General features: G+C 55.8%; 1 protein-coding gene and 1 pseudogene across 3 annotated transcripts; both read left to right on the forward strand.

Moving 5' to 3' along the window:
* Positions 1 to 262: 262 nt before the first annotated feature.
* On the forward strand, positions 263 to 5,271 carry MYL3 (myosin light chain 3). Of its 3 annotated transcripts, none has more exons than XM_019630582.1 (7): positions 263 to 486; positions 2,356 to 2,383; positions 2,518 to 2,667; positions 3,466 to 3,639; positions 4,601 to 4,678; positions 4,788 to 4,830; positions 5,031 to 5,271. In XM_019630582.1, exons 1-6 carry the CDS (start codon positions 349 to 351, stop codon positions 4,814 to 4,816), a joined length of 597 nt encoding a protein of 198 aa, XP_019486127.1. In that variant the 5' UTR covers positions 263 to 348; the 3' UTR covers positions 4,817 to 4,830; positions 5,031 to 5,271. The 3 variants fall into 3 exon arrangements, with proteins under 3 accessions (XP_019486127.1, XP_019486138.1, XP_019486119.1); XM_019630593.1 differs by having other exon boundaries at positions 2,518 to 2,559; XM_019630574.1 differs by lacking the exon at positions 263 to 486 and adding an exon at positions 1,668 to 1,766.
* Positions 5,272 to 14,876: 9,605 nt separating this feature from the next.
* On the forward strand, positions 14,877 to 22,872 carry LOC109375520 (serine protease 42-like; annotated as a pseudogene).
* The last annotated feature ends 896 nt before the right edge of the window (positions 22,873 to 23,768 follow it).

Raw genomic sequence — 23,768 nt, forward strand, 5'->3', positions numbered from 1 at the left:
AGTGGGGTCCTGTACGTATGTGTGCGTGTGCATTTGAGGGTGTGCTTGTGTGTTGAGCAGTAGCCTCTCTCCCCCCCTCCCCCCGCCTCCCCAACAGGTGATTGGAAGGAATGGACAGCCCTCCCTCTCCCCCACCCATTCCTCAGCCTGAACAATGCCCTCCCCAGACCCCAAAATAGCCCCTGAGCCTGGCCAATGTCCTTTTATGGCCCTGTCCCTATTGTGCACTGTGGGGGTGGGGGTGAGGGCATGAGGTGTCCAGGCAGAATAAAGGCCAGATGAGGGAGGCTCACCTACCCTGTTCCCTACTTCCTTCTCTTCACGTCCTTCTCTGTGCTTACAGCCCTCATGGCCCCCAAAAAGCCAGAACCCAAGAAGGACGAGGCCAAGGCAGCCCCTAAAGCAGCTCCAGCTCCAGCTCCAGCTCCAGCTGCCTCTGAACCTGAGCGCCCGAAGGAAGTTGAGTTTGATGCTTCCAAGATCAAGGTGGGTATGGGAGCTAGGTTTTGACCGGAAGGGCAGGGCAGGTAAGTGGATCCCATAGTGGACCTAGCCAGTGTTAGGTCCGGCTTTAGAAAGTGAGCAGTGAGCTGAAGCTAGAAGCTTCTGTGTGGAGGTCAGACCAGCCCTGGGGGCTTCAGGCACCAGGAGGGCTGCAGCAGAAGGGATGGTGGGCAGACATCAGCAGGACTCCCCCGGTGCTGCTGAGGGAATGTCTTTTTGGTACATCCGTACCCTTCTCGCTGGACCTCACATCCTTGGGGAATCCTGGAGCTGCCTGCCCCCTACCCTGCAGCCAGGCAGGGACCCTCCTTATCCAGCTGTGGGGTCTCAAGTCCATGTCAAGTGCCCCAGGGTAGATGGGGTGGGGAGTAAAAGGAAGCGAGGCCCCTGCCCAGGCTGGGTCACACACCCCTGCCAAGGTGCCTGAGCCCCAGAGCTGTGAGGGCCTCAGCTTTTAGGTGGGGAAATCGAGGTGCAGGCTGATAGGTCATGCAGGAAGCTAGTCTCAGAGCTGTGACCAGTGGCCCCAGGAGCCCTTCCCTGGCTAGGAGTCTTTCTCAGAGTCTAAACTTGGAGAGCGTGCCATGACTCCCACCGGTGGCATCTGCATAGCGGCACGCACCCTGTGACCTGCCTGTTCCTTGTTCTTGGCTGGCCCCCAGCCACTGCGGCCCGGACTGCTGGCTGAGGTGGAGCCACCCAGCCCCTCATGGCTCCCACAGGCCCAGCAGGACCTGCGGCCCACCTGCACGGATCCAGCCCCTGACTGATTTGGGAAGCAGCTATCTTGTCCCTTGAGACACGGGTTCAAATTCCTTCTCTGCTCTGAGACTTGATTTCCTCAGCTGTGGAATGGGACCACGCACAGCAAGTGCTCCCTGGATTTGGCTCCCTGACCCCCGACCACCCCCAGGCCCCAGGCTTGTGTCCCATAGCACCCCCTGGTGAGGGTCCAACCACCCTGGGCCCATGGTGGCATTGTCCAGTCTCACTGGACCTGAAGTTGTCATACATTTCCCTCCAAGAGGAGGCAATAGTGAGGCCCCTCGTGTGTTACCCTTGCCCCTGTCCCTCAGTTGGCTGCTGAAGGGCAGGAAACTGCCAGGAGCCCAGGGAACCTAATGTCAGCAGGCTTCCTGGTGGGGACAAAGAGCTCTGGGGAGCCAGAGGGGACCACCATGGCCGGGTATCTGTCTCAGCAGTGTGCACTATGGAGGTTAGCGGGGCCCCGCGGGAGCAGCAGTGAGCGAGATGCTGGTCAGGTACCCCTCCCCCAAACTCCTTTCCCTCCTGCGACCTTGACCTTGGGGCAAGTGACTGCGGTGATAAAAATAGAAGTGGTATCGGGTGAGGAGGGGGAGACGAGGGGGAGACTGGCTCCCAGGAGGCCTTCTGACGGCAGGTGGCCCTGATGTGGCCTCAGCAAACACTCTACCACCTTTGCTCCCTGCTGCGCTGTGTGCAGGGCGGGGGCGGGGCTGCCTTGGGCTCACGAATGGGGGTGCGTAAGACCCAGGTGTAGGTAGGGCCATGTGAGTGACAGTGCCCAGCCTTGAGGGCTCTGTGAGGGGCAGACAAATACATGCATATACACACATGTGTAAAGACACATACATGTACCAGTGTCAGGGCCTGGGTACGCGAAGACCCAGGGCTCTCAGGTCAAACAGGTGGGGACAGGTAAAGAGGCAGGAGGGTGGCTAGGTGGACATCAGGGCAGTGGAAACGCATCCTGGATGGGGACATGTTAGGGCAGCAGAGCGCGTAAAGCCTGGGCTGGCCACAGAGTCACCAGGAAGCCTGGCCCCACCCTCCGAGCCGGCACTCAGAATCTTTGGGGTCTCCTTTCAGATCGAGTTCACACCGGAGCAGATTGAAGGTGAGTGGGGGTCTTGCGCCCAGGGGCTGCAGGGTTGGGCCTGGGGTCCCCACTCTGAGAGTCCTGCCAGCAGTGTGGGTGAGTGGGGTGGGCTTTCTCCTGGAGGGTCAATAGCGCCCTCCTTCTCCCGCCAGAGTTCAAGGAAGCCTTCATGCTGTTCGACCGGACACCCAAGGGTGAGATGAAGATTACATACGGGCAGTGTGGGGACGTCCTGAGAGCGCTGGGCCAGAACCCCACCCAGGCCGAGGTGCTCCGTGTTCTGGGGAAGCCAAAGCAGGAAGGTTGGTGCACCCGGCCTGAGATCTCTCCATTACGCCGATCCCTGGGGAGACCACCAGGGTAGGCGGCCATCTGTGGTGGGACAACGCAGAAACCTCCCTGCTGTGCACTGTCCTGACATCCTCCCATTGTCTAGATAAGGACACTGAGGATGGTCTCAGGTGACAATGATAAGGTGATGAGCAGTGACGATTCGCTGTATCCTCTGGCCCCATGCTGATGTGCCAGACCCGCTGGTCATCGGGCGCTGATGAGTGCTTACTAGCTTCAGTGGCTGGCATGAGGGTGGGCCAGGGGATCCCTGTTCCCCTCCTCGCCTCCTCAGCACCTCTCTGTGGGTCAGGGCCAGCTTGCCTCACCACAGTGGCCGAAGGAGTTTGCCTGCTTTGTCCCAAGGAGGAGTGAGTCCCAAGTCCTCGCCACAGGTTTAAAAGTCCCAGGGAAGGCCTCTATTAGCCCAGCTGCTCCTGACCAATCACAGGTGGCGAGGAAGGTGGGGTCAATAAGAAAATGACACTAGCAAAGACTGTTTCCCAAAAAAAGGAACAGAAGTGCTATCCATAGCCCTCTGTGGTGCCATTGCAGCAGCTCTCCTTGTGAACAGTAAAGGCTACGTGGAGGTTGCATTTCTCAATTGACTGTCAAGTGCCTTGTGATGGTGGAGTGCTTTGTAAATGGCAAGCTGGTGTAGAGTGCTTTGGAGACTGTGTAAGGGCAATAGCTCCTCGTTATGGGGCCCAGGGGAAGGGCGTGTCCCTCCTGCCCCTCAGAGCCTGGGACTTGGGACCATCTCTCCACAGAGCTGAACACCAAGATGATGGACTTTGACACATTCCTGCCCATGCTCCAGCACATTTCCAAGAACAAGGACACGGGCACCTATGAGGACTTCGTGGAGGGGCTGCGGGTCTTCGATAAGGAGGGCAACGGCACGGTCATGGGCGCTGAGCTCCGCCACGTACTGGCCACACTGGGTGAGGGCAGCCTCCCCCACCTCCACTCTTTGTTCCAGTCATCCTGGGAGAAACCACTCTGTCCTTCCCCAGGCCTGTATCTCATTTGAAATGGAGAGTGACACAGTCAAGGTGCCTCTATGGCAGGCAACAGAAATGTGGGGGATTTAGAAATTTAGGTGGGGAATCAATGAAGTGTGTTGGTGTAGCTCACAGAATGGAAGGGGGATGGGAACAGCTCTGGGGACAGGGTGGAGCAAGGTGGTACATCCAGGAGGATCAACTCAGCCCTGGTGTTCATTGCCTCAAGGTCAAGATTCAAGGCTATGTCATCTGAGTGGCCAAGTAGGTCACGTTCCAGCCTCTTTGGCATCCCGACCCCACTGTCAGGTGCCTGGCTAGCAGGGGCGTCCCCTTCTCAAAGGGACTTTTTCCTACAGCAAATGTTTATTGAGCACCTACTGTGTGCTTAGGCCTGTGAAAATTTCTAGGGTTATATGCATGCAGCTGGGAGGTGGAGGGGGCTGGAAACTGCAGTTGGCATTCTGGTGAGGGAGACCAGCACAGCACACACAAAAGCACAGAAGCAGCAAAATGTCTAACTTGCCTGGGGAACGGTGGTGGTGTCTCTTGGTCCCTTCCACAGTCATCCCCCGAGGTTCCCAGCTCTGCCCAGCCTATCGAGGGCAGAGGACGATACGTACTGGTGACTTGAATACCAAGATGGTACTGTTATGGGCAGAGCCCAGGATCGGAGGGGGCACCAGGCCTTCACCTCAGGCCCTGTACTTTTTGACTTGTCACTGATTCTCCTGGTCTCAGAAATGGGGGTTATGGCCAAGGCCTTGTAAGCAATGATGGTTATGCCAACATGAGGTGTGGGAATACTGGAGAGGCAGACCTGCTATCCAGAGGGGCTCATTGTGTCCTCCTACCCTTCGCACCTCTGGACGGTGCTGACTCAGTCTCCCACCCTCACCAGGTGAGAGGCTGACAGAAGATGAGGTGGAGAAATTGATGGCTGGGCAAGAAGACTCCAATGGCTGCATCAACTACGAAGGTGGGCTTAGCAGGGCAGGAAGACTTCTGGGGGGACATTGGGACCCTAGATTCCTACCCTTGGCTCCCCAGGGCTGAACCCATGCCACGCACTCTCCCTTTCTTTCCAGCATTCGTGAAGCACATCATGGCCAGCTGAACTTCTCACCGCAGGTGAGACCCCAATTCTCTTCCATGCCTGCTGTCACCTTTGCCACCTCTGCCGCTCTCAGCCTTGCTGTCCCCCCTCATGCCTCTGTCATCCAAATCCCTGTGGCCACCACCCCATCTCCACCTACTCCAGTTCTCAGTTGACATCCTGCTGTCTTGCTCAACCCCCCATCCACCGTAACCTGTGACCCCTTTGCTCTCAGGGAGCCCAGGGGAGGCCATGCTGGGGACAGCTCATCTCCCATTCATGATGTTGACACCAGTGGCCCAGAGTTGTGAGAAGGAGGGGAATGCACCGAGACTCCTGCACCTGCTCTTCTGTACAGCCCTGCGGATGTCTCTGCATCACTGTCATCTCCTGCCCCATCAGGCTGCCCTCACCTGCGACTGCATCTCTGTCCCCACCCCTTGGACCCCATGAATAAAAGCCATCTTTTCATCCTCCCTTGCTTCTTTTTCTCCTTCCTGCCTTCCCCCCCCCCTCCCCCCGCTCCCCTCCTCCTCTCCTTCCGTCTTTCTTTCCTCTCTGGCCCTTTGGTTGACTTCTAGAAATGCTATGAGCCACACGTGGCAAGCCCTGGACAAAACAGAGGGAGTCATTTTGAAATGCTGCTCACCTGATCAAAACCCCCATCAAAACTCATCCGATCAAAACTGTCCCATCTGGTGTGCCAACACTGTGAGCCTGCCCACCGGGACACTGAGGTAGGAGCAAGGCTGAGCTCGGAGGGGCCTGGCCGCCTTCCCTTGTCCTGCCAGTCCTTTGCCCCGTGCTGTGGCCCCAAGCACAGAGATGCAACTGGAGCCTGAGAACTCCATCTGAGGGGTCTCTTTCCATGACCAGCCATCAGGGAACCATGGGGCACTGGCCCAGAGCCACTCATATCATACATGGGGAAACTGAGGCCCAGAGCAGAGAATGACTTCGCCTGAGTCACACTGGGAATGGGTGGCAAGGCAGGAGTTGACTTTGTCCCTAGGCTGTCAGAGCTGAAGAGGCCTTAGACCTCTTCTTGACTCAGATGGGGAAACTGAGGCACTCTGCCTGCGGCGTGGCTCTGCCTGAGGAAAAGGCCTTGCTGGAGCAGCATCTGGGGTCTACCAGTGGGTTCCTCAGCCCTGGGCTTTGTCTGCAGTCCCAAGGGTGCAGTGACGGGAGGAGAGGCACACATCTCTGCAAACACCTGCGTCACTGCCACGTCCTGCTCTGGGCCAGGCCCCTGTCTTTCCCGCTCCTCAGAACCCAGTGGGGAGAGTGAGCGGAAGCTTTCTGGAGGAGGTGACACACACGGTGACACACAGGTTTGATGGGGGAGGAAGAGCAATGCCCTGCAGAAAGGCTGGAGGCTCTACAGCAGTGGTTCTCAACCTTCCTAATGCCGCGACCCCTTAATACAGTTAGTTCCTCATGTTGTGGTGACCCCCAACCATCAAATTATTTTCGTTGCTACTCTATAACTGTAATTTTGCTACTGTTATGAATCGTCATGTAAATATCTTTTTGTTTTCCGATGGTCTTAGGCGACCCCTGTGAAAGGGTGGTTTGACCCCCAAAGGGGTCGCGACCCGCAGGTTGAGAACCGCTGCCCTAGAGATAGGAGGTGTGGGGAGATCAAGGCTCAGAGTGGGGAATGGGCCACTCAGGGCGGGAAGCAGCCACAGACCAGGAGGACCAGGAGGTGAGGGCAGCCCCATCAGGGAGCATGTCCGTGGCCTCATGTGGACGCGAGTGCATCTGCTTGTGTGAGAGCGGGTTCTAAGGTGTGCACCTGCCCCAGGGAGCCATGCCGGCATCTGAGGCCCTAAGATGGGAGCAGAGAAGCAATGGAGGCTCCGTGGGAAGGGGTTTGGTGTGTGCTTTGGGGAGATGTTTTATCAGCATCACTCTGGCTGCTGGGTGAAGAACAGGTTGGGAGACACCAGCAGAAGCAGGGAAACCAGTTAGGAGATGGGGAGAAGTGGTCTGATTTCAGGTCATTTAAAAAATATTCTCAGCAACATCTCGGGCAAATTGTGAGGCTTTCTGGCTTCTTTCCTTATCTAAACGTAGTCCACTCCAGCCCCAGGTCTGGTTCAGGGGGAGGGGAGGGGCAGTGATCTACCCTTTCATGGTGTTTAGTCCGGCTGGCTGGTGGGGCAAGGAACAGAGGCACCTATGGCTTCACTGTGGTGGCCTCGGCTAGTGGGGGTATCGCCATGTGCATGTGTGACCTTGCACCCTGGGTACCCTCCCTGGCCAATTAGTGGCTGAGGACCCCTTTAGAGTGAGCAGGACCGCCCTCTGGCCCCAATCAGGGCAGGGAGCGATCTGACGTGGCTATCCTTCTGGGCAGCCCCCAGCTCCTGTCTGTCCCAGCCACCTCGCTCCTGGTCACCAAGCCCAGAACTGCTGAGCTCCCCTTCAAGTCTCCAGGGGCCACAGAGGCCTTGGTGGTCCCAGCCGTTTCTTCCCGGGGATGTTTACCTTGAGCTGGAGTCCCATGGGCAGGGATCGCCCTGTTTTCCAAGTTCAAATATGTCCTGTGTCCCAGGGGATACATGTTCTGCTCTCTTAAGAATATCCGTCCCTGGGCTGGCCGAGTGGCGCGATGGTTAAGAGCTGGCTTGGGACGCCAGAGGGCCCCGGTTTGGATCCCACATATGAGGGCCAGTGACACTGCCCTCCACAGCTAAGATGCTGAACGACAGCTCAACCTGGAGCTGGGCTGCCAGTGAGTTGCCAGCGACGGCGTGGGCTGCAGCCCCTGTGGCAGTGGATTGCCATGGGCTACCATATGTAGCCAGCAGCCAGCGTGAGTGGCCAGCAGCCGCCATGAGCGGCCGTCCAGAAGCCAGTGACTGATCTGCCTCTCCCGGGAAGAGAACAATGATGGTGCCAACTTGTGCCAGTGAAGCGACATCCTCCACAACTAGACTGAAGAACACAACGACAGCAACTTGTCTGTTCCCCTTCCCCCAATTCCCCAGCGCTATTCCCATCCTCCTAATTCCCCAATAAAAATCTTAAAAAAAAAAAAAAGAATATCCGTCCCACCTCCAATGTCCAGGATGGTCCTACAGTGCCCCCAGTGGTCCCCCAAACATGCCCTCCTCCTTGCAGGCCCCCTAGTTCACTTGGCTTGACTGGCAGTGGAAGAGGGCCTTCCAACATGCCTCTGAGACCCTCTGTAGCCCTCCTACCTGTCTGCCTGTGTGGACTGAGAGGGGATGGTCTGGGGAGGGGGGTGGCTGGTGGGGGCAGAGGTGGGGCTGTTGTGTCTGAGAGCTCATGTGGGGCTGTTTGTTCCCGTCCGTGAAGGCTCAGCTCCACATACGGATTGTCTCTGTCCTAGCCATGGCCACGTTGCCACTCTGGGGCCATTGGTTATGTGGCTGTGCTCACCACATGTGGGCTGTCGTTTGGGGCCTTGGGTCATTGGCTGAAGGTTGTCAGATTGTTAGAGTGGGTGGGGCGGAGAAACCTAGAGGGTGGAATTCAGCTGCAGGGATGAGGGGTCCCCCCACTCAGCATCTTCCCACCTGCGCTGGCTGGTGGACTGTGTGTATATTTCTTTGTGTTTGTGTGTGTGTGCATACTCGTATGTCCACAAGTGTGCCTGTGAGTGTGAGTGCCCATGTGTGTCCACCTGTGTATGCATGTGCCCATCTGTCTGTGTGTACGTGCCCACGTGTGTGTGTGTGTGTGTGTGTGTGTGTGTGTGTGTGTGTGTGTGTCTGAATGTGTACGTGCTGGGGTGCTCTGCTGAGTCAGTCCTGGGACTGAGCAGGCGGCACTGCCAGCCAGGCTGTGGCCTCCCCACAGTTGCATAAACACTGGTCCCAGCTCCCCCCTCAAGCAGGGTGGTCCAGCCTGTGGCCCTGCGGCTGGTGGAAAGGGATGGGAGGGGTCAAGGGGTTTGCCCTCCTGTCAGCCTGGTCCCCTCCACGCCTCAAGTGTCAGGTCACATGTCCTGTGACGCTGGGATCTCTCTATTCCTCACTTTGCCCATCTGGCCTCAGGCCTGATCTCTGAGCTCTCTCTAAGGTGACAGGATTATTCACCTCTCCAGTCCTGGGCTAGCCTGAACCAAGGGTCAGTGGGGCCAGAGGGTTGAGGACCAAGGGCAGAATTCAGCCTCAGGACCCCAGAACTGACCGTCCTTTGTCTGCTCTGACATCCCTGCATGGCTACCCATGGCCCTTGGCAGCCTGCCACACCCTGCATCCTCTGTCCAGACACCATCCACGGGGATACTGGGTACTGCTGGATCATGGAGTAGACAGCACTGAGTAGGGCCCAAGAGGGAGGAAGTCAGGCCGGGTCTTGAAGAAATCAAGTACTGGAGAAAAATGTTACCAGGTCACCAGAAGGAAAGAAATCAGACTGTGGGTATGAGAAACTGGTCTTCAGGACTCAAAGCACTTAAGGGCAAGAGGGGCCTACCCGATAAAGATCTCAAGAGAAATCAAGGGGTGGAATACAAGGGTCCACGTAATGGAGTGTATGAAATCAGAGAGGGTGTGGAGATGAGGTGGGAGCGGGGAGGAGGGCAAAAGAAATTGGGCCGCAGTGTGACAGGCAGCCCTCATGTTGCATAAGTGGGTGCTTGGGTGTGCCAGGCTGGAGTGCTCTGCTGTTGGTCCTGAGGCCTTGGGTGGAGGGGAGCGTTAAGAGGAAGGGACAAGGACAGCCCACACCCCAGGGAGTGCTGACCCAGTCATCTCAGAGAATAGCAGGAACACTCCGGAACTTGAACCCTGCGACCTAGCACCGAAGTGACTGACTCCCTGGGGTTCTCCTAAGTCTCTTCCAACAAGCCCCGGGCCCGCCCTTGCCCACGTTTGGGGGTTATTTGTTCCCGCCTTCCCAAAGCCACACAATCCTGGTTTGCCCAGATGCTGACAGAGCACAACTGGAATGTGGAGTGTGTGTGAGTGTGTGTACACGAGGCTCCCCAGGGCCGACCGCCCAACAAGCCCCTCCAGTCTCAGCAGCCGGGGCCCCGTGGACGGGGAATGGCCTAGAAGGTCAGGGCTGGAAGGGCCCGTGCCTTCCCCTTCCTTCCTAGTCTGGCTGAGGACACCGTTTTCTTCCAATCCTTGTTCCCTTCTCTGGCCGCTGGGTACCGCACATATCCACTGAGGCTTTGGTGAGAATGGCTGCGTCAGAGCCGTTCTGGAGGGCTGGGGGCATGGGGTAAGGCAGCTGGAAGACTCTGGAACTCCAGAGATGGGGAGACAATGCCCCCTGGGGAGTCTCAGTTCTTGGCCTACTTTCTGATTTTTATACTTTGGTCCAGCTGAACACGATCACCCTGCTTTCCCCACCATTCCTGTCCCCCGGGTCTGGAGGCCTCTGTCTTCGCTCCTCTCAGCGTCTCTTCCATCTCACCCCCTTCCTGATCTCTTTCCCTCCCTCCCATGGTAGGGTGACATCCTCAGCTCCCAGCTAACTGGGATAGGTAGTGAGAACTCTGTCCTGATGGGTGTGCAAGTAGAGGGAACCAATTCCAGTCAGCAAAGCTGAAGAACTGGTTCTTGCTCTGGTAGAGATTGGAAGCACTTGGGCCTCCCCGAGGTTCAGGGCCCAGCCTGTGACAATATCCAAGAGTTTTCATGAAAGAAAACTAAGACCCATGTTGTGTGTTTTTCATGAAGCTCAATTTATGCATCTTCAAGGCCTGCCTGTCTTTCTTCTGAGATCACATCCTCCTTTTTTTTGCCTTGAGAATATCTTTTTGTTTACAAAACAATGGTGGTGGTAGCTGGTGGCTGCTGTTTTCCAAGTCTTTACTTGGCAAAAAAAGACCTTACAAGTCAATTTTTAAGTTTTGAGGAAATCTCACAGTTTGTTGCAATCAACATCTTCTCAAACTCCTGGGTGGAGACCCTTGAATGAGGCAGATCTTTTCCAGGCCCAAGACTCATTTGAATCAACCCATTCATTCATTCATTCATTCATTCATCCAGCCAGCCACCCATTGTGTAATTATCAGGTGCCAACCGTGCTTCATCTGAGATGACTAACAGAGGCCCAGCCCTGCCAGTTGAAACGAGTGGGGAGCGGAGACTTGACAGGGGCAGCGTACGTGAGCCCTTGGGACGAGCAAGTACTGGTGAGGTCAGGGTTGGGGTGTGTGTGTGGTGGGGGCACATAGGTGAAGATGCCTCAACTCCCTTTGTTGGAGTATCTGGGATCCTGAAATTCCAAGTGTCCCCAAGCTGCTGGTTGCTCATACCTGTCCCCACCTCTACAGCCTGCCCCTGGAGGTGGGAAGCCAGTGGCAGTGACCTAGGTGTAGCACAGGGGGTGGGAGTGGCTGCTGTGGCAGGAAGGTAAACCATTCGACGGTTTCTGGCCCAAGAAGAGAAAGGCTCAGGAATAAGAGAGGGAAAGCTGGGTACATCCCAGGAACTTCAGGGGGCATGGGCTGCACTGAGTGGAGGGGCCCTGGGCTGGGAGCCCCCAAGAGGGTAACACCCCCAGATCCCACAGCTCTAGGTGGAGACAGCTCTGGGCCAGCCAGTAGCTGTTCCCTCTCTCAGAAACGCAGGCTCTGTGTAGCCCGTGCCACAGAGGGTGCCTTCCTTGTAGTAAGGGGGCCTTGGGGTAGGTCTGGAGAGTAGAGCTGGAGGTATGGGCAGGCCCTGGGGCCCAGGTTTTGATGTAGATGGTGAGAGCCCTCCAGGGCCACATCACAGGACACATCCTACCTGTCTGGGCACCTGAGGATCCAGTCCAGCCCCATGCCAAGGGTGGACATGCCTGGGTGTAGGGTCAGCAGGGGCAAGATGGTCACAGAATATCAAGAGTGACCTCCAAACTCAGTCTCCAGCACCCCCACCTGGACGCCTGCCTCAGATTCCCCTGTGGTCAGAGTCCCTCCTGTAGGTGGATGGTCCCAACCCCTGCAGGCTGCTTTCCACCACGCAACCCTTTGAGTAGGGCCCGGGTCAGACCCCATGTAATTCATCAGGACACAGTGATTGCACGTCTATTGTGCCCCCAGCACTTCACCAGGTGCCAAGACACTGCAGTGACCCAACAAAGAAAACGCCTTGGCCAGGTCCTGCTCTGGCCTTGGCCCAGCTCCCAGGTCTTCTGTCCTGTGCCTTGGCCTGTGCTGCCAGGTCTGTCTAGCTATCCCTAAGTGACAGAGGAGGGACCCCTACTCCCATTCACCTGGAGTGGGCACTGTGCCTGCCAGCCCCAAACTCTGACCTTGAATTGGGCAGGAAGGGGCCTCAGACACCTGGGCTGACCTCTTTTCCAGGGCGAGTCTGACGAGCTGCTGCTTGCTTGAACACCCCCAGCAACAGGGAGCTCATCGTCTATTGAGGCAGCTCTCTGATGTCAGGGGAAAAATCTGCCCCGGGCCTCTCTAGTTCTCTGAAACTCCGAAACTGGGTCCTTAGAACTGTTTCTCCTCACCCCTGGCCCCTTAGGGGTCCACTAGGCTGACCCCAATCCTGCTATTTTCTAGGTTGATCCCTTACTCCAGGATGGGCTTTGCCTCTGTAAAACCACTGAATCATTGGGGGCTCAGTTTGTTAGGGCTCTGAGCAGGGCAGAGACCCTGAGAACTGTCCTAGCACCTGCTCCAGGAGGGAGGAGACAAGGGCTCACTCTGCACTGTAGAGGGGGGCCCTGAGGTCACCCGCATGGAAGGTGGATCAGACGGGGCGAACAGAGGCAAGGAAGGCAGTGTTATGGGAGGATGATGGGGGGCAGGACACAGGAGGATCCAAGATTGAGGGGAGGTGAGTTCAGGTGCAGCCTGGAGGGAAAGTCCCTGCAGGTCACCCCGGGACTCTAGCCTGGGCCTCAGTTTCCCTCCTGTGCTGAGCTGGATGTGTGGGAGCCTCTGGTGTTCTGAGCCCTGGAGAGGGCCCCTTCTGGTCTCTGAGCTTTGGGTTGGGGGCGGTTAGGGGAGGTGACAGCTGCTTTGAAATGTGGAGAATAATAAAGCGAGGAATGTCTGAGCTCAGGGGAAAAAATAACCCCCACGGGCCTCCCACCCAGGGAGGAGTGTAATGAATTAAGTACAGGGAGGCATGTTTCATGTGGGGTGGGGGAGGCTAGAAGTCCCCTAATGAGAAACAGGGTCCTGGGTGGGGCCACCAGGGGCTGGGGGTTTGGGGCCATCTGACCCGACCCTGGGGTACCCTCACTGCCCAAAGGCTTCCTCTCAATCTCCCTTTGCCTATATGTGGAGGGGTGGGGGTGCTGTCCTACCTCAATGCTGACGTCTGATCCCAGGCTGCACCCTAGTGCTGGCCTCGAAAGGTCAGAAAGGGGAGAAAGTGTGGCTGACTGGGAGGAACCATCTCCTCATTCTGACCCTTCCTTAAAGCATTTACTGAGCACCAGCTGTGGGTGCCTACTGCGAGCAGAATGAGGGGGCCAACGCTGCCCCCTGCTGGACTGATCAAACCTGCAGCCCTGTCCAGTAGCCTCTGACCAGCAAGTCCCCAGGCCCCAGGCCACCTCCTGCTTCCACTGCCTCTCCCCTCCTCTGCCAATCCCTCTGCCCCAAGTAGTGTCACCCTCCCTTCCAGCCCTACCTTCCTGGCCCCAGCTCTGTTCCCTTCTCCTCATCTCCCTGAGACTTGGACATTTGGGTCAGGCCCTACCCTTCCAGTCCACGGGTCTGGGGGAATCTGGCTTTTTTTACAGGTCACCTCCCCCTACCTCTTGTCTCTCCCTCCCCCAACAACACCCCCACTCCCAGGTCTTCACTTGTGCTCTTCTGTCTCTCTTATCCACCTGGTGAACCCCCATTCATTTACCCGCAAGGCTGTTTTCTAAAAACCCACCTCTTGCCAGAGGGGCCCAGGAAACAGTGGGTGAGTAATGAAACTGTTAGCAAAAGGGCAAATTCTCAGCAAGGGAGCTGGAGAGGGGTGAAGACAGGTAGGGGTGTTTCTAGGGCTCCCCAACGATCCTGACCTTCCAGCCTCTGCTGGCTTGGGGCAAGCTCCCACTCTATTTTTAAGAAGTCTGGCCTGGGACTTGGAACTCCTTGAAATATTCTCCCCCACCGTCCCTTCTCTCCCCCACTCACTTTAATTAAAACCATTGTTTTTCAAGCACATGTTAATTAAAAAGCAAACATGTTTTGCTAAGTAATTTCGAGGCTCTGGTTATGCAAACCAGAATATTCCAGTTAAAAACTTCCTCACCCAGCTTGCCCCAGTGTCTTGGGAGCTGAGGACCCTGGTGGCTACATCCAGGTAGAAGCACATCCCTTCAGAGCTTACACTTCCTGGAGAGGCCAAGCCAGGGCATGGTGCCCGCTTTGTCTCACAGGTGTGACCGGTGTGCAGACACAGGGACCTAGATTCCTAGCAAGCTCAGCACTGCCAACCCTCTGCAAGCATGTGCTTTGGGCCCTCAAAACAATAGTTGGTAAGGAAGGGTGATAGACTCACGTGCCCCATCCCGCAGCCAGGGTCCTTGTCTCAGAGCTGTGAGGTGAAAGGAGGGTGGGAGAATGACAATTCGAGCCCAGCTAGGAAGACTGATGGGCGCTGGGTGGCCAGGGCCACCTCCAAGGTCTCTGGCACAGCCGAGGCTATGGCTACCCAAAGCTGGAATAGTTGTGTCCCTGAGGTTAGGGCCCAAGGTGAAGACCAGCCTGATGGGTGGGTAGGTGGGTGTGGCTTGGGTACTTTGAGGCACCTGCTCCAGCCCCAGCTCCCCACTCCATGCCTGGTGATGGCCACAGTGCCATGTCACCACTCTGGCTCCTGGCCCTGGGAGTCCTGGAGCCTCTGAGGCCCTTCATACCCTGGGCAGCTCTCTCAGGGCCCACTGCAGGGAGCCGGGACCCCTAAGACAAAGGGTTCAGTGATCTCCAGCCCCATCTGCTAGGAGCTTCTATACACACAAGGACACAGGCTCAGGGGCAGGGAGCCAGGAATCCCAGCCTTGTGCCACCGGGTCGGCCCTCTCCCTCCTCTGCACTTGGCCTTCTTTTCTGTAAAATGAGAAGTATGTGCTGGGATGTGTGCAACTTATTACACGCAGTGTTTTCCCCATGGGGACGCACACACCCTCACCAGCCGCGATGCAATGTGACACATCGCGACACATGCTGGCGGCCGGCTTCCAGGGCTCAGCCTGCACTGGGCGACGCGCCAGTGACACACACACTGCCGCCTCTCCGCTCACACCCACATCCCGGGAGGAGTCGCTGCTCCCGCCGCGCGCCCCCGGCCGGCCCGCGGCGGCGCTTCTGTGCTCCGTTCCCCTCGCCGCGCCGGGAAACCGCAACGGGGCGGGCCGGGATGAGCTCACGCTACCGCCCGCCAGGCCGCCCAGGCCTAACTCGCTCCAGATGCCGGACGGCCGCGCGGCCCGCGTCTGCGCCGGGAGGACTGCCCTTGGGCGCCCCTGCAGGGCGCTACGCCGGGGCGCCAGGAGCGGGCGGGTGGGCAGCTCCGGAGGGGCTGGGGCTGGGGGCTGGGGGCTGGCTGGGGGCTGCCCACCCCGGAAGGGGAGGGCCTCAGCCCCCCAGCTCCGGCTTTCTCTTAGGCTCCGCCCACTGCTTGGTTTCGGAGTTCGGGACTTGGTGGGGGTGGGGCGTCTCCGTGAAGTGTCTCCGTGAAGGCTCTCCTGCCTTCCCCCGCACGGCTTCCAGGTCACAGCCCGCGCGACCTCTCCCCTGTGGGCTCAGCACCATGTGCTGTGTGGCGGTTGCCTCGCGATCTCCCCCTCCTCTCCCCGACCCCCGGTTTCCGGGGACGCCCGGACCCCACCACCAGGTACTGCAGCTGGAGCCTCCCGCCTGAGTGGCCCTGGCCAGGCCCTGCCCACTCTTGTTCCTCTCGGAACAAACACTCTAGTTTCTACTGGGAAAGCAGCAGGGGCCTGACCACCGCCTGTTTTTAATCAGGAGCTGGTATTTCCCCGAAATCGCGGGCCCGTGGCTGACCTCACGGGGATGACGGCTGGCCCTGGGCCAGGGGGCGGGAGCCGAGCCGGCTCCTGAGTGAGCCCCTGCTGCCTGGCCTTGCGGAGAAGTCAGCAGAGAGGAGGGCCTCTGGTTTCTAGTCCCAGCTCAGCTGCTGGCTCATCCAAAAAGCTGTCCATTTATCCGTCTGCTGTGTTGTGTGCCCTGGACCCCTTCTCAGCCTTGCCCAGGGCCCGCTTTACTCCTGCCTCTTGTGATTCTGGCAAACCGCTCAAACTCTCACCTTGCATTTCCTCCATCGTGGGATGGGGCTGCTTGGGATTAGAAAGGGGACCAGTGAGGGAGAGCAGATGGACCCGAGAAACAGTGATTTCCAGAGGGCGGGAGGAGGCGACTGTCGGGAGCCCAGGGTCCAGGGATCAGGCCCTGGGCTTCCTGGGACAGGCTCGGGGAGGTAGGAGACGCAGCAGGCAGGTAGGCAGGCGGTGGGCCTGTCAGGTGGTTGGCAGATTCTGTTTGTCCTCTCTGGGGGCCTGCACTTTCCAGGTGCTTGCAATCCCTCCTGAAAGTAACAATAGTAGTGACAAACACTTCTGAGAACCGCCTGTGCCAGGCAACTCTAAGCACTTATAGGTATTAACACATTCTCTCTTCAGTACGGTTCTCATCATTCATTCGTTTATTCATTCATTCAACAAATGTTTATTGAGTGCCTATTATGTGCCAGACATGTTCCAGGTTCTGGGAATACAGCCATGACAAGACAAACCTCACCCACATAAAGTTTACATATGGAAGGCGAAGACAGCCAGTATATATGTGAGTGAGAGATATAGTTTGTCAGATTGTGAGAAGTGCTACAGAGAAAATTAGAGGAGGATGAGAAGGGATCAAGAGGATGAAAGGGATGTGTGTGGGGGGTGTGGCACAATTTCTGAGAGGGTGTCCTGGGAGAGCCTTACTGAGGAGGCGACATCTGAGTATGGACCACATCTGGCCCACCATTTCTTAGCTGAGAATGGCTTTTCCAGAAGAGCATTTGCAATAGATTCTAAGGGAGCACTAACTATCATAGTATCCCTTTGAAAGAACTCCATTCTTGTCTTTAGTTGACCTGTATTAACAAACAACAACAAAAAGTAGTCAGTTCTTATTTGATTGCAAATTTCATCCATCAACATCATTGTTTTCTCTCGTTATATAAGTACCTGCATAATATTCTTGGTTTTGTCTCTTGGCCCACCAAGCCTACGATATTTACTATCTGGCCTCTATAGAAATTTGCTCACCTGGGGGGTGAGGAAGTGAGCTGTGTGGATATCTGAGGGCAGAGGGAACAGCCGATGCAAAGGCCGGAGACAGGAGCCAGTGAGGCATCAAGGAGGCCGGGGCGGTGGGAGCCCTGCGAGGAGGAGAGTGATACGAAAGGGTCACAGGAACCCAGGCAGATAGCGCAAAGGCCTCGTGCCATCCTAGGTTCTTTTAAAATGTGTGTGGCTATCATTAATAGAATATATTTTTTCCTACTGTATGTTCTAATTTGTTATTACTGCAGAGGACAAAGTTATTGATTGTGTATATTGATCTTTTCCCCCAGCCCTCATAGTTTATTCTCTTACAGTTTTATTAATTTTTCAGTTGGTTCATTTGGATTTGTTTTAGAAGGCAATTATATGTTCCACAAATGATGCATTTTGTATATTCCTGACTGCACATAACTCAGTTTCTCCCTCCCTTTCCCTCTCTCCGCTTCCCTTCTCCTTGCCTCCCTGCTGTCCCCTCACCTCCTTCCTCCTCCCCTCTTCCCTTCCTTCCTTCTCTCCTCGGCCTTTCTCACTCCTCCCTTCCAGTTTCCTCCTTCCCCTGCCTTTTCTTCCTCCCTTCCCTTCCTCATCCTCCTCTGTCTTCCCCCCACTTTCCTCCCCTCCCCTTATAAAGATGAGAGCGTAAGTTTTCAAAAGAGCCTCCATGAAAGGTGTCTCCATTATGTAATGTTGCTGTCCTCCCCGGGGTAGCGGGCAGAAAGCGTGGTGTCCTGACTGGGCCTGGCTGTGGATGTGGGGACTGGGAGGGTCATACCCAGGTTGCAAAAGGGGAAGTCTAATGAACGCCTGTGCCAATCAGAAGATGCTCTGAGGTGAGGAACAGAACACTGATGTCAAGTGGCTCTGAGTGTAGAGAAGACTAATGGATGGCTGTCCCTCAAGAATGCATAGGTCACTTGGTTTCAGGTACACCCAGGGCCCCGTTTCACTTTGTGCTCTGCCATCCTCAGGGTCAGTAATGTCAGAGGCTGTCTCCTGTGGACTTGCAGAGGGTCTGCACCAGCCCAGTGAGCCCACCTGTTTCCATTTACTCTCAGGGGGATGGGAGCAGAGTTGCTGTTGGAAACTTTTTGAAGAGACTGTGGAGGCCTCTTCTCCTGAGGTCCTGGGAGACCTTTCCTAAATCTCACTGGCTAGCTTGCACTGGGTCACCTGCTATTCCCTTTAGCCGAACCTGCAGTCCCCCCTGTTTGCCTCCAGGCTGTTAGGGGGCACTCAACAGGGTGAGACCACTGGCGGTACCCATGGTGTTCCTCGGCGGTTCCCGCAGCGGTGCTGGCTCCGTGGACCTCCTGGTCTGGCTTCTGCTCCTTCAGCCCCTGTGCCGTGAGGCTCGGGTGGGTGGGGAGGGGGCGCAGGACGGGTTGGCGCTGCCCTGACTCTCTCCAGTCCACTCAGTTGGCGGCCTTGAGGACCCTGGGGCGAGCCTGTGGAAGCCGCTATCTTCGGGGTTCCGGGATCCTCCGGGACCCCCAAACCCCATGAGACTAAGGTCGGCCTCGATGTGGTGGATTTTCTCCCAGGTGGTTCTTCATGTTTAGAGTAACCAGGAGAGGGCTGAAGCGCCAGAGTGGGACCCAGGGCTTCCTGGGAGTTTGTGGGGGACCAGGCTCTGCCCTCCAGGGTCTGAATGAATACTGCCTTGCCTGTGGAGTCTGAAGGGGACGTGGTTTGGCCTGGGGACCATGAAGCACTGCGCTGCAGTCTAAGAGGATATGGCTTTCTCGGCTGTCTGAGGGGCATCCACTACTTTCCTGGGAAGCTGGGGGCTCAGGGGAGACAGGGCCTGTTTCTTCGAGGTTCTTCTTCCTACACTGTCTTCACCCCAGTGTGTGGCTGAGTGCTCATGGAAATATTGGGAGGAGAGGATGTCAGAGAAGGAGAGTGGCCCTGGCAGGTGAGCCTGAGGAATCGTGGCAGGCTCCCTCCTCACACAGCAGTGGGTGCTGACTGCAGCCCGCTGCATTTTAAGGTGAGAAGTTGCCAGGGGAGATGTGAGACTTGTGGACTTGGTTCTGCCCTCCTTAGACACCCACTAAGCTCTGTCGCCCTGGCAAGTTGACAAGTTGGCAAAAACCAAACCCAAGCCGAACAAAACCAAAGCACATAGAATCCAAATGGGAGAGGTTCTGCATTGGTAGTCCTGTTCTTAGGAACACTAGTTTGGGGAACAAAAGCAAGTGTCTGGGCGAGCCAACCCATTTTGTGAGTCCTGAAGGAGGGGTTTTTGGTGAATGGAGGTAGAGAGAGTGCTGAGGGAGGTTGGGGCCAGATCGGGAAACACCTGAAATGTGTGGGAAAAGGCACAAGGGATGCTTCCTAGGGTCTCTGGGAGGGACGTGTCCTCTCTCCCACAGCCGTCTCCACTACACTGTCGAGATGGGTGATCGGAGTATCAATACGGAAGTCACGAGTATGGTGGTCCCTATCCAAAATGCCATTGTCCACCCTCGGGTCTCAGCAGCTGGAACCATTTGAAATGACCTTGCCCTTCTTCGGTTCCTCCACCCTGTAAATTTCACGGTGACCATCCATCTCTGACCATATATGCATCCCTGAGGAGACTTTCAGGGTGGCAGCTGGGACCAGGTGCTGGGTGACGGGAAGGGGCAGAAAACAATATGGTGAGACTTTGAGGCAGGCAGAGGGAGGCAGCCTTGTCCCTGGACGAGGCAAGAAGGCTAAAGGGAGAGGCAGGGAGGCAGACTGCATGGCAGGTGGACAAGAGGGCCGCAGTTTAACAGCAGCTAGGGTAACAGTTCTTGATTGGCTTGAGCCCAGAAATTGGTTAAGGTCTTTTGTTGCAACACATATATTTGATGGCAGCCATTTAGGAAAGGTACCAGTCCTGGGAACTGGAGCTGCAATCAGGAGAAGAAGAAATAACATGGCTGAAGTCTCCTGTAGATTTCTGTGTGTGTGTGTGTGAGAGAGAGAGGGGGAGCGGGTGGTGGGGAGGGGGGCTGCTTTGCAGATGTTTTTAGGTTTTCTGGGGACAGAGCCAGATGCTATGGAGCTCTATCCAGGAAGGATCTGTGCTCAGGGTGTGATGAGCTGTCTGCCAGTCAGAACTGTCCCTCCTGGAAGTACCTCCCATGGTGGGTAGGAGCTTTCTTCCCTTGGGGGTTCAGGCACAGCCAGGTGAAGCTGTAGGACCGCCTACCCCTGGGGAGAGGCTGGATTTGGTATCTTTGGGGCACTTCCCGTCTGAGAGTCTGTGATCCTGCTCTAACGTGAAGACACTTGACTGATGCACAGGACACCTGTCACTATTATTCTTGATACTCAGAGTGACAGATACTTGGTTGTCAGGCCGGTAAGGCCTTGCTTCTTCCTGTCCTGATGTATTCTTCCTTCTCCTGTCTTGGTTTTGGCTGTTACCTTCTTTTCTCCCCATGTCAACTTTGGGCCTCTGTTTCCCCTGATGTCAAATGGGGACATACCCACTGTCCTGCCTTCTTCAAGGGGGATTCTAGGTGCTTGGGGGAATTTACTGTCCACCTGTGCATGTCCACCCACTGCTGAGTTTCTCTGTTTGTAGGTGGCGAAGTTTCTTCATGTACTCTCCAGAAGGTGGACTAATACATCATTTACTATGAAGGATGTAATGAGATGGTCCAGAAGGCCATGGCCGTGAGGAGGAAAGTGGTTCTGGAAGGGATGATCTGTGGATATATAGAAACAGGAAAAGATTCTTGTCAGGTAAGTTCACGGAACCCTTTTCTACCTCTGCATTAAGGTGGTTTCTTCCTTCCCAAGTGGCAGGGCCTGGGTTATTTACCGCCTTCTCCTTTCACTCCCTTAGTTAAGGAGATTCATGAGGAGACCCCCTTAGGGCTCCCCTGAGCTGGCCTGGCCTGTTCCTTCAAAAGGGAGCAGCCCTTGCTGCCTGGGGTGGGGGGGACTCCAGGGTGTGGGAAAGATGGGGGCGGGCAATGCTAATATAAGCTCCTTTCATTGAGTTCCTCCTATGTGGCACCTACTCTACCAGTATGAGCATTCCCCATATTAGCTCAGTTACCCCACATCACAACCCTGCTGCATAGACCTCATACCTATTCTACAGATGTGAGGTTTGAAGACGTTAGTTCAGGGTCCCCCTGTGAGCGCCTGCAGGACTCCTGGGCCCACTGTCTGCCCTCTGCACCAAGCTGCCTTCCTAAGGAGTGGGTATGTGAGCCGGGTATTAGAGGATGAGTATTTGGATTTCTTAGAAAGAGAACAGCATTGTACAGAGAGGGAACAGCATGTAGAGCAGCTTCGAGGTCTCAGAGAACTGGTTATGTTGAGGGAACATTGTATAGGTCTGGAGCAATGAGCTGGCAACTGTGGTCAGAGCAGGGGGTTGGAGTCAGAATGTGTGTGCCTGGAACGCTGTGCCAAGTTTCTAGATGCTGTCCAGGCAGGACTATAGGCTAGGCAAGGCTGCTGAGTGCTGAGTAGGACCTGGCGCAGTGGGGCGGGGGAAGGAGGTGTATGTAGGTCGAATCCTCAGTTCTTGGTGACTGACTGCCTGTGAGGGTGGAGGTGAGGGAGAGGCTGAGCATTTCTGGCTGAGCTGGTTGGTGGTGGGGCCACCAGAGCAGGCCACCAACTCTTCAAAGGACATGAAGAGTTCTGTGCGAGGTGGGGTGTGTATGGGGTGTCTGGGAGTGGAGCTCAGAATATGGGAATGGAGCTGGCTAGATGGGTTTGGCCCTCTAGAGAAACTTTAGGCTAGATGAAAGGATTTAGGGGATTGTCATACAGAGGTAATACTCAAAATGTTTAACAGCCACTGTGGTTTGGGAAACAACCAGTCATAATATCCTCGGAGGATATTAAAGTTTTCCCATTAACTTTTCAATTCTCAGCTCTCTTAGTCACAGAAGCCTGCGCCTGGTGGGAGCCTGGGGAAGGCCCACACGCGCCCGTTTCCCCCGAGCCGTGCGATCAGTTCGCTCTGACGCGGATGCTCGTCCAGTCCTGCAGCTTGTTTCTTTCTCTTTCTCCAGGGAGATTCTGGGGGGCCCCTGGTCTGTGAATATAATCAGACGTGGGTCCAGGTGGGGATTGTGAGCTGGGGCACCGGCTGTGGTTATACAAACGTGCCTGGAGTTTACACAGACATTGCCTTCTATAGTAGTTGGATAGTCGGAATGGTGAACCAGGCTACCTCCTCGTGTCCAGTGGTGTTCCTCGTCCTACCCGGGTGTCTGGTGCTGCCCCTGGGCATCCTGGGAACTCCGTGATCACCGCGGCCCACTCCCCTCCTGTTCTGAGTCTTGCATGAGGCCTCTCCTGCCACGTCCCACGTCTTCTCAGTGCCCTTCCCTCACATTCCGGTTGGGACCCACCGACCCTGTGGAGATCCACACAATAGACAGTAGAAGCAAGACCGGAGTCCCCATAGTGTCCCAGCCTGGTGCTCCAGTCCCCTGCCTTGGCCACGCCCACACCTTGGCTGTGCTCTGCCCGCTGGGATGGAGGGGTGAAACCATCCCAGCTAGAGGGCCAGCTGACCTCCATGTGGAGATGGTGCCTCTCGGGCATCTTGGAGAACGTCTACCAAAGAAGTCATCAGTGGTGAACAGCATTAGACCTGGGTGGTTTCAGGCTCTCACCTGACACTTTGTCAAACCAGTCAGCTTGGTGATTGTCCAGAGGGAGTGGACGAGGCGTTGCCAGGTCCCTGCTGTGGTGTGAGACCTAACTCAGTTGTCTGGGGTGGGGAGACGTTCCCTTGCACCCCAGTGTGGATCTTTCTGTGAGTGGCCAGCTTCTGCCACACGAACCCTCCTGGGTCAGCCCATCTTGGAACTCCCTTCCTCAGTGCCCTGGTGGCCACATCCAGGCTCACCCAAGTAGTGTTGAGACAGTGAGGAGTGCGGAGATGTCTGATGTCAGCTGAATAAATGTTTGGAACGTGGCTTGTGTGTTCTGTGTCTCTGCTGGTCTGGGGCGTGGGGACACTGAAGAGAACTTATCTCACATTTAGCTTAGGAAGATGTTTATGATGCTTTCAAACCCCGAGAGTGAGAGGGGAGGCCCTTGCTTACGCTGATGTGAGTTCCACAGTTGGTTTTAGCACTTGGGTCTGCAGCTGTGCTCTTCATAGCTGTCAGCATCTCTGCAGGGAGCTTTGTAGCTGAGTTTGCTAGCCATTGCATCTGGGAAGGAGGAAGCCAGAGAGACTAAAAGCAAGAAAGGTCAAAAACTAAGTATTGTATACAATACCTTGCGTTCTGCCCATTTGTACCTTACCCAAGGTAGGCAAAGCCTTGAGCACCAGATCGCCTTGGCCAGGCCATGGAAAACAGCGCGGAAGCCCAGGGAGAGGGTAGGTTGGGGTGCTTCCTAGGGCTATGCCGGCTCGTTGTCCTCATTCTCCTGTGGTCCCAGAGTAGCTCTTTGTTGTGACGCAGAGAGAACTTCGCTGCTGTTCTGGATTTCCTTCCCAGTTCAGGAAAGTTTGAGGTTGCTTTTTTTAAAAAGGAGATTAGTGCGTTTTGCATATGAGAAGGTGCATGTGAATATTTAGGTGGATAAAACAGTGGACTGGGGTAAAGATTGATATTCATCTCTTTCTATCTGGGCATATAGCTGATCAGAATAAAGACTACATTTTTAAGCCTCCCATATATCTAAGTGTGGCATAAGTTCTGGGCAATAAAATATAAAAAGAGATGTTGGGTGTGAAATTTGGGAAATGTCCTTAGAGGGAGGACAAGTCCCTCTTTGT

Source organism: Hipposideros armiger, unplaced genomic scaffold, assembly GCF_001890085.2.
Source record: "Hipposideros armiger isolate ML-2016 unplaced genomic scaffold, ASM189008v1 scaffold_18, whole genome shotgun sequence".
In the NCBI taxonomy this organism is placed as follows: domain Eukaryota; kingdom Metazoa; phylum Chordata; class Mammalia; order Chiroptera; family Hipposideridae; genus Hipposideros; species Hipposideros armiger.

Excerpts from the sequence above, each read along its gene's own strand:
- MYL3 (XM_019630582.1), top strand. The coding sequence starts at position 349 with ATGGCCCCCAAAAAGCCAGAACCCAAGAAGGACGAGGCCAAGGCAGCC. Across the intron at positions 487-2,355 it reads TTGATGCTTCCAAGATCAAG|ATCGAGTTCACACCGGAGCA; the intron begins GTGGGTATGGGA and ends GTCTCCTTTCAG. Across the intron at positions 2,384-2,517 it reads CACACCGGAGCAGATTGAAG|AGTTCAAGGAAGCCTTCATG; the intron begins GTGAGTGGGGGT and ends TTCTCCCGCCAG.